This window comes from Mesoplodon densirostris, chromosome 2 (genome assembly GCF_025265405.1).
Source record: "Mesoplodon densirostris isolate mMesDen1 chromosome 2, mMesDen1 primary haplotype, whole genome shotgun sequence".
Taxonomy (NCBI): domain Eukaryota; kingdom Metazoa; phylum Chordata; class Mammalia; order Artiodactyla; family Ziphiidae; genus Mesoplodon; species Mesoplodon densirostris.
In genome coordinates this window covers 106,745,110-106,760,355 of record NC_082662.1, presented here as the reverse complement: position 1 = coordinate 106,760,355, position 15,246 = coordinate 106,745,110, and the positions used below count along the sequence as shown (strand labels likewise).

The following is a 15,246-nucleotide window of genomic DNA, read 5'->3' as shown; positions in this document are numbered from 1 at the left end:
GACCCTAAAGGCTTGCTCTCAAAACTATTCTGAAATGATCACCAAATTGTGAGCCATGTATGTGGTCTCCATGAAGTTCTGCCAAAATGACCTTGAACAAGGTGTTTAACTTCATTGGGCCTCTGTTTTTCCATCTATAAAGTATTAGTGCCCCTGTTTAAATGGATTACTTAGGGATTCAATGAGATAACGTATGCCTGGCACATGGCAGATTTCAATAATTGTTAGTTCCTACCTCCTCCTCCCCACCACCACTTTTTTTCTGGACTGAAATAGTCAACACCCATCTTGGATACCAGATACTAATGGGTAGATGGTGGATTACGCTGCCCTCTTTCTGAATTGTCCCTCAAAGAGCTGAGAGGCAGCCATTGCTTGTTGCTATTAGGTTTTGAATATTGGCAAGGAAATTTGCAAGAGGGAGTGGGATAAGGGGGTACAGGTGGTCATTAAAATCTTCAGTGCTGAAAACTGTAACTGACAGGAACTTCAAGGTATTGCCTTTTCGGGAACCACGTCTACTTTATTATGGAATGAAAGATTTTTGTTCTTTAATGATGATTGTAATTGCAGTTTTGACTGAGGGAGCAGACAAGAGAAAAGAAAGGCATCCAGTGTGGGGAAGGGTCATTTTGTGATCATGGAATTTTTTTTCAGAAGACTGTGTTACAAATATCATACTTGCTTTTCAGAATCAGGCTATTTGAAAAACAGATGCTCAGTCTTCCTATGGTGAATTAGTAAACAAAAAAAGATTTTAAACTCAGTATAACAGAGGGAAACACAGAACCACACCTACATGCATGCATGTACACGTGTACAAACGCAAATACATACTTTGTAGATTAAATAGACATTTTTATGCTTTTATGTGTGTTTTTTGTTTTGGTGATAGCATTGAAAATTGTGTGGGTTTTGTTAGGTAGTTAGGGTTAGTGAGTTTCCATGGAGAGAAGTAAGAGAAGTTTAAGAACAAATTCTTACGTTTAAGGACAAATTCCTCCTTAACTTTGATGGTAAGGAAGAATTTGTACTAAAGGTCTTTCCTCCCATCTATACTCTAGTTCTGTCATTACCCTGACTATGAATTGGACAGAAACCAGAGAGAACCATGTAAAATTATGCATTTCATTAAATTTGTGTAAAGTCTTTCCAAATCTTCTTAGACATTGTTTTGGAATTGACCAAGGGGGAGTTTTACTCTATTTGTATCAGATCTCTGGAGTGGAACTAGAGGGAAGGTTACATACTGCCCTGTCCAACCCGTTTATTTTATAAATGGAGAAACTAAGGTCTAAAGAGGTCACAGGGCCAGAGTGCCCTCCCTTATTATTATCTCTCTTTCCTGTTGTCTGTATCATGTTTGCTTGGTCCATCTTCCCATAAGGTGGTGAGTGTCCAAAAGCACTAGACCTGATTTGCATGAGTTTGGCCTTCCTCAGCACCACACAATGGGAAAGTCAGTAAATTCCATTCTTAATCTCCTCCAGAGAATTGCCTCTTCCCAACAGAAATTATAATAGAAAGAAAGGGATTACTGAATAAGAATAGGGTTTTTTAGTAACGTATTTCTTTACACTATTCAGCAAAGAATTTCATGTCCAAGTTTAACATTGCAGTCTATTTCTTGACAGTGGAAAGAACCCATATGTGGATCAGCAATGAGAATTTTGTGTTACATTAGGAGGAAAAGATGTGTTCTCGTTCTGTCCTTTACAAAAACTCTGGGATTGAATTTTACCTCCTATAAAAAAGCCCATTTTGCAACTCGTTCAATATTACCCAACAATCAACAAATATTTATCAAGCCTCTACTATGTTCCTAGCAGTATTTAGAGTCTTAAGATGTATCAGGAAACAAAACAAAGATTTCTGCCTTGGAGATTGTATCTTCATGTACATTTGTAACATATGAATGAACTATTACCTTCCAACACCAAATTATTCTTGCACAGCATTCTAATGAAAGTGTGTCATTTTTTAAATTTTTAATTGTCTTCCTTAAAATAAAAGGCCTCGTCTCTCAAGAAAATTGCTTTTTGGGCAAATTGCATGAAATTTGTCACAATACTGCCGCCTTGCGGCTGCTTGAATCAGAAACCCACATACACTCTAAGGTCAACTCTGTCTTTAAGGCTTATAGGACAATTATCCTGCTCTTCAATGGAAGCCTTTGATACAAAATTACCTAGCCAGGAGTACTTAGAATCTAATTCCTTCTGATTTTGTCACAGAATGACTGGAAGAGCTCCATCGCTTTTGTCGTTGGAAACCGAGTTGAGGATGAACTTCTCATTCGAGCCCTCACCCTCGCTATCCAAGTTCCTCAGCGCAGACTCTTCAGTATGGTTTCCTGGCAAGACATTCTCCAGCAGGTACCTGTCTCTTCCCACCCCTAAGCCCCTTGGAGACTTTCTCCTTAAAATAATAGAATAAACTAATGAAATAAATACAACTATCATATTCTTGGGCTGTTTGGCAAGTTTTGATGCATTACTTTGGACAAACACTTAGGTAGAATAAATTTGAATCCTCTAATCTGGAAGGATTATTTTTTGTATCAGTGAATGTTGCCCTTTCAACATTCATTCATTCAACAAAAATGTCTGAGGTCATACTAGGATCCATGCTAGGTTCTGTGAGGAATTATTTAATAAAAGACTCAATAACAATAAAAGAAAAAACTATTTAATATTCCAAGGAAGCCCATAACTAACTGGAAAAATGAAGCCTCCAGAGAATCCTAGCTGTCAGAGGTTAGAGGGGAATGATAACACAGAAAAGTTCTGTCAGATGGCACATCCTCATATAATTACTAACAGCTTACCAAAGTGACTGTAAATATTTGAACTAATTGATGACTATCTCTTCCTTGCTAGGCTCCCCAACCCCTCAAGTCACCGAGGTATTTGAAAGTTACATATATCTAAGGATTCTTTAAGAAAGCCTTTCTTTTTGATTATAGATGAATTTTCTTACAGATCAATGAAACAAGTGCACTTTTTGGAAGTACATCTAAAAAGGCAAAGAAACCTCTAGGCGGTAGTGCTCCCTTATATTATGAGGTAGGTGGATGTACTGATTGAAGAGATTTTTGTAATTTTTAGAAAACAAGAATTGAAGTAATAATTTTATAGTCCCTTTTTAAAAAATTTAATTCATTCTTTGAAAGCAAATCCCCACTCATTGTTGGAGCTGTTTGTTCCTGATGGTGGGCGTGTAAAAAATCTGCTTCCCTTTTAACAAAATCCCCCTTTAGGACCAAAATTGTCCCAGATTGTCTACACTGTCACTGTATCCAACTGAAGAATATAAATCAGAAATGTGTATATATGAAAGTGTTGGATCATACTTTTTCATGGTAATTACTGAGTATGTGATGGTATTAAAGGAGGTTGTGTTATTAGTGTATTACAAAGTGTTAGTTTTACCAAAGAAACAATGTAAAAATGCCCCAGAAGGTGCTTTCTGCACATGACAGAGGAACAACTGGAATAATTTTCTATCCATTTGTGAACTTTGTGTCCATTTTACATTCTACTTTAATCATTGTGAAAGTAAAGATAATCTTCAGATTAATGGTCCATTCCATTTCTAGCAGATGCAGAAGTCTGGCCTGGCTGACCAGTGGGTTTGTGCAAAAGACTTAGAACTCAGGCTCAGTACAGGGGCTTTCCTCTTACCCTGCCTTGTTAATATCCAACTTACAGCTTACAAGAAACTATAAAAATCCAGTGATTAATTAGAATATCACTTAAAATTTGTCAGGCACTATCTTATGACTCTGCAGACCGAAAGCATAAAGATTTTGGGATCTTTCAAGACGAACTTGTTTGTACTTTATTTCAGTGGTAACTAATAGTTTTTATGTGTCTCGGTTCTTGGGTGATTTCATAATGGACTCTGTAGCGTTGCCTGAGTACTATCTGAACAAGTTCCATTGGACTTAGTTACAATTGCCAATACTGTGGATTTTATAGCATTAACTCTTGCTACACTACTCTCGCTATCATGGCAAACTCATTCTGCGCTGATGAAGTCACATAATGAGCCTTCTAGGTTTTGTTATGATGTCCTGCATGTGCATACCCCAGTTGAAACATTATGTGGTACCTGGATTTAAAATATTGGAAGTTTTCTTCTGAAGTAGCCATAGAAATCCATGTCCAATTCTCAGGCCTGGGATCAATTAGCCCCCGCCTCCAAAGGACTCTTTCTTCTTCAAAGATGCTCAGTGAAAATCAGAGATGATAACGGGCCAGTTTTGATGTCTGATGTGGACAGGCATTTTGACTTGGATGTGGGATAGCCCGATGTTACAAATCCAGAGTTCGGTTAGAAAGCCATTCCTCTCCAATATGTGCTGTGACTCCTCGTAGCCTTCACTCAGGGGAGGTCCATTTCACATCTGGCTCCCCTGCATTCTTCCAGTGGCGCATTTGGACAATAAGCCTCCCACACCCGCTCACATACCCTTTTCTGAATGGTTCCAGAAGAAAAGGGAAGGCAGCAGGAGCACCACAGAGATGGACCTGGGGTGCACCAGACGTGCATTAATGTCAATCACTGTAGCAAAAATGGATCAAAAACATAAAACAAATTTGGGTTCCTGGGCAGCATCAGCCAAGGCCAGGATGCACATCTGGAATAGAAGGGCACATATCCAACCTCAGTCCCTCCACACTTAGGACCCGTTTTGGTCCCTCTTCCCAAGAGAAGTGAAAAGCTACAAGCAGTGCCTACTGAGAGCTCCAAGGCAGTTAGGAGTGTGGCTGTGAAAGAGACCCACAAGCCAAACTCTTTGGGGACCTCTGGACTTTCCAGGCATGCAGACAGCCGGCTCTTGACTCTATTTCTGCTTAAAATCTTGCATGGTCTGTGGCCACAGGTGAATTCCTCAGGAGCCTGTTTAGGAAGTCTTATATTTTCCTTCTCAAAGGAAACTCTGCGATGGGGAAAGAAAAGAGAATCCAACAAAATTACTTATGTTACATGGGAAATTCATAGAGTTCTGTTTCCTTTTAGATCTCCATTTTGGAGGAAGGAGAACTCAAAATAGATATTATAAAGACCACGCACTTACATTGACTTCTATTTGTAGGATACTCTCATTGGCCTTAGATCAGAGCCTCGTCGTTCTTACTTTAAACACAGTTCTAACCAATTTGACTTTCTGGTTTCCCAGCCTGCGGTCGATTAGGAGCAGAGAATTCGAGTGAAACTTCATTCTAGCGCAGTTGATCCATGAGTAGTAAAAGAGTGTCAGAACCGCATTACATATTTCCAATAATGACTTGAAATGTCTGGGCTAGCAAAGACCACATTCCACAATGATTTGCTCAAGCTTTCATTTGGATGGCTTGGTCCTGTGTACACACAGCCTCGTTTTGAAATTGTGTAATTTCCCCTGAAACTTTAGAATTTCATCTAGCCATGGTATTGTATATATGAGAGAATATTTATTTATAAACCACAGTTCTTTGAAAATCTGCTTAGATTTGTGCTAATGTGATTCCACAGAGACAAAACTACCCATGTGTTCCTTCACCTTCTCTTTTTGGAAACAAGTTTTGCTCTAGCAGGAACTACTCCAAGGACCTATGTGGGAATGGGAAGAGAAGTTTCCCCTTTGCCTATAGTCTAAGGAATATTAGCTATCACTTTATTTTTCTTATAGTAGTAGTAGTAGTAGTAGTGTAGTAGTAGGTGTAGTAGTAGCATTTAATGAGGATGAATATGATAATGATCCCATATACTGGCATTACTGATAAGCATAATTTTCACCATGCAATCCTATTTGAAGAAGTGTACACATATGAGAATGGATATACAGATGTTGCCTGAATTATTAGTGACCAGTTTTACCAAATACCAAACAATTAACCAGTACATTCTTGTTCAAGCACTAGGTGTCAAACACTATCTAGACAATAGAGGGAGGGGAATATGAATATTATAAAGACTTTAAAGTCAAGAAGCTTAAGGACTAGTTAGGAAAAAAAAGAAAAAGTTATATATATATATATATATATATATATATATATATATGCCTAACACATAGTAGGTATTCAATAAATGTTTGTTAATTTGAGTAACACAATGCAGAAAATACTCAGGGAAGTCTATGAGGGAGAGATGGAGTGTTCTGGACGTTTAAAGGAAGATGAGGTTACTGTTAGCCTGGGTGGATTGGGGAGGTGTGAGATCTACAGGAGCTTTGTGGAGAAGGTGGCATTGGAAAAGAAGGGGAGCTGACAAGTTTGATCTTTTAAACATGTTATCCCGATTGACCCATGTCACAGTTCTAAAAGGAAATGTATATATCCCCATCTTACATAGGGGAAGATGGAGGCATAGAGAAGGTAGGAAGCTTGCTAATTAGAAAACTGAAGAAGTTGGATTTAACCATAGTTAAATACATAGCCTCAGATTTTTCCACTTTACCACAAACCCAGTACTCTTTCACTGGGCTCAAAGCTGTCCACCCTTTGGATGGATAGGTCTTGACTTTCAAATGTGGGAGATGGCACATTCTCTGAGAAGGGAACAGCTCAGGCAAAGGCATAGGAGTGGGAGAGAAGACTGAACGCATATGTACTAAATTTGTAGTTACATGGTACAATATATATGAAATAGGAAAGGTAAACCCTGTACATATCTTAATTACAACTTTAAGATCCTAAGGGTGGAAATCTATGAGAAAACATTTCAAACACTGGGAAAAAAAATCCATGCTTTAAGATTCATGGCTGCACTTAAATTAATTCACTAAATATGCACAAATATTTGTGTGTGTGCTTTATGGTCCACATAGAGAATCTGACCTGTTCATTTGCAGGTATACTCAGTCCTGACCAAAACCAAAAAGGAAATTTTTTTTTTTTTTTTTTTTTTTTTTTGCGGTACATGGGCCTCTCACTGTTGTGGCCTCTCCCGTTGCGGACCACAGGCTCCGGACACACAGGCTCAGCAGCCATGGCTCACGGGCCCAGCCGCTCCATGGCATGTGGGATCTTCCTGGACCGGGGCACAAACCCATGTCCCCTGCATCGGCAGGCGGGCTCTCAACCACTGCACCACGAGGAAAGCCCCAAAAAGGAAAATATTAATGGTTATTCAAAGCCAACTGAACTGTTACATATGAGAGAGGTCTAAGTATATCATACATGCAAAGGTTATCCCTCTTATGGTTAAATCTGATACATGGTATGTGAGCACTATGAGAGATGTAAAATTTTCAGACTTTGACATTGTAGTTTTGATAAATTTGAAAGAAAAAACTACCAGCTGGGCAAGGGGGTTGTTTATCCAACTTATCTGAAATCAGAGTCTGCCATCTTAAAAGTTGTATATTCCACTGCGTAGTTCTCATTCGATAGGGTGATCGTCATGCCTCCTTATCGGGAGATGGGCCTCTATCCGCACATAGGCTGTGGTTTATGTGCCTGTCTGTGACTTATTCAGAAAAGACAAATTGGGTCACTATACAAACAAAACCCAACAGTCTGCTGAAACAAAAATCATCTTTAAAGAATAAAGTTTTTTATGTCCTTGTTTATGTCTCACTTACTTCAAAGAATAGTCAATTCTATACAATAAAGAACTTGGACAATCCTAAAGATTATGTGATACATTGCAATTTTACAAATACAAATAATTATTAATTTTCCTCTTTACCCCTCTCAGTAAAAACTAAAACTTTTTATTTAAATATTAAAATATATTAAAATGGGCTTTTCCATTGGGAGGTAATTCTGGGAGATTATTAAATGTGGAAAGACTTTTATGGTATTAGATATGAGAGTAATGAACCAAATGCAGTTAAAACAGATATAAGATGCAAATTTTATATCTTCTGATCAAATTAGTTTCACCACATTTTTAAAACACTTTGCTAGTACTTTAGAATTCCCAGATATAATAGTTCCATTTTTGGTTCCTATTCCTGGGTGTGTAGACATATTTCTCAGCTCTTTCCCCAAAATGTGTTTATAATAACTCACAAATAAGAACACAGACTTAATTATTATCTAGTTGCCTCCTTTTTCCAGATTCCTAATATGAAACATTTCTTAAACAGTGCCTCAAATTAATAATCTATTCAGTAGAATTGTAAACCCTTATTTTTGGGGGTGGCCCTTGTCAAAATGAAAAATGGAAAACTCATGCTTCAGAGATAGGAACAAATAATAAGTGAACACATTTAAGAGGTTTGAAGTTATTAAAATGGCAGATCTACTGGGAGCAGAAAGAGCAGTATGTCATGGAAGGAACGAAGGGAAAGCGAGACAGGAAGCATTCTCTGGCCTTTTCAATCCTGCGTTTTAAAACAAAACAAAAAAAGTCAGGAAGAATTGGAAGGTAGCCAACCTAATGCCGTTATTTCATAGAGCTTAGGGACACACCAGGAAATTACAGACCAGTTAGTTTAACTTCACTTGTAGGGAAAGTATTAAAAACTGCTGCAGGAGATCAAGTAAAAGGATGCTTAGAAAAGCACAGCTTGATTAAGACAAGCCTGGCCAACGTGGTTTTCGGAAAGGGAAGGTCATGTCTTAGGAACTTGTTGAAATTCTTTGAAGCTATTATGGCCAGTACAGTCTTCAAAGGACACAGCGAGGCCCAGGGTCTGAGTATCTTTTCTGTTCCACATCAGTCCTTCAGGGATGCTTGCAGAACATGGCCCACATCAGGGCCTTGGCGCTCCAGGTTTAGAAACCACTATCAAAATAGAAGAAAATAACCTCTGATGGAACATTTTTAAAGCTGGAACCAATTAATACAACCTGATATTTATAAATGTAAAATAATGACTTGGAACAAAATTTAGGAATATTGAGCTGTAACAAAGAAGTACTACGTTGGGACTATAAAAACAATCTGGGAGTTGTTGTGTAAAAAGCTGGGCTCTGGAGGCATTTCTCACCCAAAGAAAGGAAAACGAGGAGAAATCACAGTGCTAGAAATGTTTATAAAGGGTTATGAAGAGTTGCAAGCAAATGAATTTTGTCGAAATGTGAAAAAAGTGCAGTCAGATGGGTTATCAACCCTGAGCCTCCTCTTTCTGGAGGAGGCCTGAGCAGCCCAGCAGAGAAAGTAAGGCCAAGCTAGTCACTGAGGAGCAGGAGGTCAGGGCTCCTGGGGTGCAGTATGTTTGCTTCTCATGTCAGAAACCTGGAGTTCTGTTTTCAGAGAAAAGCACAACTCAAGCAAAGGCATTCAGAGACATCCAAATCGTGCCCCCAGCTCTTTTCCACCCTGAGGCACAGGCGCCTGGCCAAGCCCACGTGGCAAATAGTCAACAGTCCAGGGGGAGGCCAGTAGTCACTGGGGAGGGATGGTACCTGAAGCTGAGCACCCTGGGATTCATCAGCACGAAATGCACACCGTGCAAGGATTGGGGTGCTGGCTAGGGCCTTTGACCAGTGGGAGAACTGCTGGGCAAGGCAGGAATCTAGTCAAGAATTCCAGGACACACAGATATCAGTGGAGGAGCAGCCACAAGAATAAAGCAAGGTTCAGCTAGTGAAGAGTGGCCATCACTGTCTTAACTGGGTTGGGTTTGGAGCCTCTCCAACATGTTACACTACACTCCCACCATGATTGGAAGGATACTGGAGAAAGAATCATGAAGACGATCTCATCCTATTCCTGTATCTAAGACTGTGACTAACCCCCGCTTTACATATGGTAATAATAGTTACCATTCATTGAACACTTAGTTTATTCCAAGTTTTGTGTGCTGGGTGACTCGTATATATTAGCTAACCTAATCTTCTCAACAACTTGCCAGGAGATAATTAACAAATGATGAAAATGAAGCTCAGGAAGTTTAAGTAACTGGTTGATTTGGAAGCCTTTGTTCCTTCTCCTTGTCTTTACACAAAAATTAAGAATAGTTTAGATTCTACAAGTGGTGGTTGTGGTTTCACATTTCTTGAATACAAGCTACTGTTAGTAATTAGAATTAAGCTTGAAATCTCTCAGTAGTTCTGTGATATGGTTATTACTTTTCCTACTACTCAGGCGAAAACAGTGAAGGTATATCAGCAGATAATGAAGGTGTCAAACAATTTTAGTTATTTTTGAGCCATGTTCATGAGTGGCTTCTGCTCAAATGTTTGGGTCAACAGGAATTTTTAATTCTTAGAGTTAAGATTTGTATGGTTAAGGTGACTGAGTCTTTCAGAGTGCCTTCTGCTAGTTTGATGAGACCTAGACCCAGGAGTTAGATGCACTGATCCAAACCAGACTGCCTGGGCTATATGCTGATTCTACTACTTACTAACTATGTAATCTTGGACAAGTTACATAACTCTGTGGTACTTCAGTTCTTTGTAAACTCAGCGTTGATAATACTATCTACTTCATAAAGCTGTAATGATGATTAAACGAAACAGTAAATATAAAATACTTAGCATAGTTCTTGACCTAGAGTAAGTGTCCAATAAGATTTAGCTATTATAATTAATGTTATTTTTTAAATTTCTATTCTCAGTCTCAGTGATTGTTACAGTTTTGTATTTTAAGAAGCAGGAAAGAAAAGAAACATCTATGAGCAGGGGTTTTTATTTTTAATTTTTTATTGTGGTAAAAAAATACATAAAATTTACAGTCTTAACTATTTCTAAGTGTACAGTTCCATAGTGTTAAACATATTCAAATTGTTGTGCAGCAAACCTTCCCAACTTTTTTATCTTACAAAACTAAAACTCTGTATTCAGTAAACAACTCCTCATTCCCTGCCCCCAGCCCTGACAATCATTCTACCTTCTGTTTCTAACAATTAAACAACTCTAGGTACCTCATATAGGTGGAATTGTACAGTATTTGTCCTCTAGTGACTAGCTTATTTCACTAAGCATAATGTCTTCAAGGTTTATCCACATTGTAGCATATGTCAGAATTTCCTTCTTTTTCAAGGCTGAGTAATATTCCATTGTATATATCTATGACATTTTGTTTATCTGTTCAGTCATTGATGCACAGATACACGGCTTTGGCTAAATGATCAAGTGACAATAACTAAGGTTTAAGAAATGCTTCACTTTCATGCATTGCACAAATATTTGAATGTCTATCATGTACCAAATCTATGGTTGAGATTATCTTAGCGTATAAAACAGATATAATATCCTGCCCTCACAGAGCTTATATTTGAATGGGGAAGGCAGACAGACATTAAGCAAAAATCAGAGAAGCAAACAAATATATACACAGTTAAAATTGTGATAATTGCTTTAAATCAGAAGGAATTACATGGGAAAATACTTTTTTTTTTTTTTTTTTTTTTTGTGGTAAGCGGACCTCTCACTGTTGTGGCCTCTCCCGTTGTGGAGCACAGGCTCTGGACGCACAGGCTCAGCGGCCATGGCTCACGGGCCCAGCCGCTCCACGGCATGTGGGATCTTCCCGGACCGGGGCACGAACCTGTGTCCCCTGCATCGGCAGGCGGACTCTCAACCACTGCGCCAGCAGGGAAGCCCCGAAAATACTTTAAACTGAGTGTTTGGAGATAAACTGAAAGATGAAAAAAAGGCCAAGTGAGAAGAGTGGGGAAAATATTCAGGCAGAGGGAACAGCACATGCAAAGAGTCTGAGGCAGGAGTGGAAGATGTCACCCTCTCAGAGGAATGAAAAAGGCCAGTGTGCCTAGAATTTAATTAGAGAGTGTGAGACAGAGGTGGACAGAGGCCAGATCTGCAGGAACTAATATGTCCTTGTTAAGAAAGAGTTTGCATTTTTACTTCCTAGGAAATAGGAAGCCACCAAGGCTTTTAAAGGGGAAAGTGACACAATCTGAGCTCTTCTTCAGAATATTTTCCTACTTCAGAGTGAAATATAAATTGGGATGAGGTCATGAGATAAACATGGAAGTGAGGAGACCAGTTAGGAGGTCATTGGGGTACCCAGGTGGAGATGGAGAGAGCAGGCAGATTCAGAGTATATTAAGGAGGAAGAATCAGCATAATGATGCCACTGTGAGATGTGAGGGGTGAGGGAGAAGAAGTGAGTTTCAGGAGTGATTCCAAAGTTCTGACTTGAGAAACTCAGTAAAAATATCTTCCAATAGAAAAAACTGAAGAAGATTAAATTTGGGGGAAATATGGAAGTACAGTTTGGCCTGGGTTAAATTTGATATGTCTGACAGATATTCTAAGAGGAGAGATGTCAAAAAGGAAGTCAGATTTTTTAGTCTTCTTCATTTTTTGTATCTTTATGTGCCTGGTGTGGTGCTAGTACATAATAAGTATTGAAGAGGTGTTTGCTGTCTGAAAAAACTAATTTATTAATGAAGGACTAGTGAGAATCACTGGTAAAGACCACAAGCAGGACGCATTGGACCATTTCAACAATGGTAGTTCAGTAATATTTCCTGGGTACTAGCAGTTTTGGTCCCTTCTTTTTTCTCTTTTTTGGTTCCATATCCCATATGGTGGTTTTCTAATTATGGGTCACAACCCAGTGGTTTACTGGGTATTTAGTTGGTGGCAACTGTGTGTGTATGTGTGTGGTTTGTGATGTAAACAGTTTTTGCTGTAAATATAGGTCTGAAAAAGTTTGAAAAACCAATACCTTAGAGTCCTCTAAACCTATTTTGTGTTATCTTCCTTTTGCATCTCCCTGGAGTAAAGGGTATTGTAGACACTCATCCTTGTTCATCCCTCACTCAGCAGAAGTTTACAGAGTTTCTATTACAGGCTGGAGAGCAGGCACAAGATTCAGTTAGACCTGGTCTCTGCCCTCAAGAGCTGGTAGTCCGTCATGTTGTAAATACTATGTTTGTTTCCTGCTATTTCATGACATTTTAATACTTTGTAGCAAGTCTGATGTAAAAGTTATAGATTTAATCCTTGGTTATAATTGAGTCTGTCCTTCATTGAGCCCTGTGGCTGACCTCACTTATTGTTCACAACTTTCAGCCAAAAGGGTAATGGTCCCCAGACAGGGTATGTTGGAAAGAGGAGAGAGGGAGGGGCAGAGCCATCACCAAAACAGTCAGAGATGCAACAAAGATATAGATGGCCTTGCTTCCAGAGAGGGAGAGAATGTGTAGCTGGAATTGAAGTATGGTAACAATTTTCATGCTTCTACATATTTTTAGTGTGACCTCGATTTCTGAAATTCTAACTCATTCCTCCATCTTTGGTAGCAAGGAAAGGAGAAGAAATACCAAACTAAAGGTGAGAGAATTGACTATTAGATAGAAATTCATTTATATTTACTGAAAAGCTATTGTGCATACTAATTCACAGAATATTAATTTGAATAAGTGAATTTCAGATAGATATTATGTTTTGAAGTCCATCCATTCTTCTATTTCACAAACTTGACTGGCCGTAAAACCCCTCAAACCCAATTAAGTAGCCTGATAATGTAAGTTAACTAAAATATAATCTCTATATTGCTTCTAAAATATATTAAAATATATCATTACAAGTTTAGAGGTTTGAAAAATAGAAAATCAGTCCTACAAAAATTCTTACCCAGAAAAAGTGAAATTGTTCAATAAACCCCTTCCTTTAAAATTGCATCTTTCGGCTTCCTACTTATTTGGATTACAGTGCTCAAACTCACCCGGGGCTCACTCACTCATTGGGAAATATTTAATTAGATTATCCTCTTCATCGGAAGGAACATGTAATTAGTTCAGTTATCCTCAAGTCTTATTATCCTTTATCGCTGGAGCTGCAGAGAAGCAGAGGAGAAGCTAATAACATGTAACATAGTCACAGGCCACCACTGCTGAGTCCTATGAATTTATGAGGAGCTAGTCTTGTAGTACATTCTCAAAGATTCATTTTAGGAATATCATTGAGAGGTGGGAAAAAAAAGGGTAGATCCTATCTGGATTTAATGCAAGGGGCTAATATATTACTTTTTGTAACTAATAAAATTTCAAGGACTGACAGCAAATTTCTGATTTGCTTTTCCCCTAGTAAAATGTCTGCTTTGAATTATGCAGAAAGAATTCTTCTTCCTGCCAACTTGTTTCAATTCCATGTGCAAAACCATCCACAGAACATTGTCAGGGGTTTCTTATAGAGGTTCATTTCAGGATTCCTTAATCATTGGAGGAACACACACACACACACACGCACACACACACACATATCCACACACACACATACTCTTTCTCCTCTTTTTGGAGCAAGCAAAGGAAAATGTATTGGATTGGTAAAGTCTATGTATGGTGCTTTCCCTTTCTGAAAGTAGAGACAAAGATTAGTCACCAGATGGGAGAAAGAGGTTTTAGTGTCCTGTTTTATGTATGCAGGCCCACCCTGTATGTAGGTGGAGAGGGCAGTTGCCGTGAGATATGATATAAGAGGTGCTGGAAGTTCTGCCTGTCCAAAAATAGCCCTCGCAAGGCCTGGGTTCAGGCACAGGGTCGGTAAAACCCTGGTTCAGATGAAATGAAACTGCATTTTCAGAATGCTAACCCATTATACCGTTATCCTATCAGCATGCGTTTATTCATCAGAAATAAAAGCTGGACCTTTGAGGGAATGTTCATTTGGACAGGGAGAGTAGGGGAAGGAGTTAGCAAGATCCAAGGCGCGGGTTAACAATGCGAGTCCCCAGAAACAATTTCTGCATCACCATCGAGTGAATTTGTTGAAACTAAACCTCTTCCACATTCATTCACTCAGTCAGTCTTTTTTGAATCAGTATTTTATGGCATGTGACATTTTCTCAAACAGGCAATGCTTTTATCTGGGACTTTATTAACAAGAATAATAACAACTCACATTTGGAAGATGCCTTTTAGAGTATAAAATACTTTTCACACACAGTGTAGATTTGATCCCAACAACCTTGTGAAGCTGACTTACATCTTACTATTCTCATGTAGCAAACGAGCAAAGAGTCTCGAAGTGGTTAAGTGACTTGCCTTGCGCGCCCGCAGCTGATAACGTCAGAGCCCCATGTTGGAACGCAGGCTCCAAATTCAGGCTTCACCCTGTTACTTCAAGCTCTTTGAGACACAGTCCCTACAGTCAAGGAGCTGACAGTTAAGTTTAACCTGCTTAGTAATTCACCTAAACAAAGGAGCAAGCTCTCTGGGAGTTTTCTCTAGTGCTGTTACCGAGGAAGTGTTTCCCCTGGTCTTAAAGTTTCTAAAAGAACTGTGCCAAACACAGGCTTCTGCAGGCACACATTTGGCCTCAGACTTTGGATTAGACTTTATCAGTCATTCACATCATTCCCAGGGCTAAAGACATTCCCCACTTAGAATACCTG

The 15,246-nt window shown here is 38.9% G+C and overlaps 1 protein-coding gene across 1 annotated transcript in view; it reads left to right on the top strand.

Annotated features, from left to right (window-relative positions):
• SPAG17 (sperm associated antigen 17) overlaps positions 1-15,246 on the top strand; it is a 221,521-nt gene that overhangs the window by 23,708 nt on the left and 182,567 nt on the right. The window contains exons 2-3 of the mRNA XM_060120028.1: positions 2,235-2,375; positions 2,982-3,065. Coding sequence (XP_059976011.1) covers positions 2,235-2,375; positions 2,982-3,065 — 225 coding nt within the window. The remainder of the gene's footprint in view (positions 1-2,234; positions 2,376-2,981; positions 3,066-15,246) is intronic.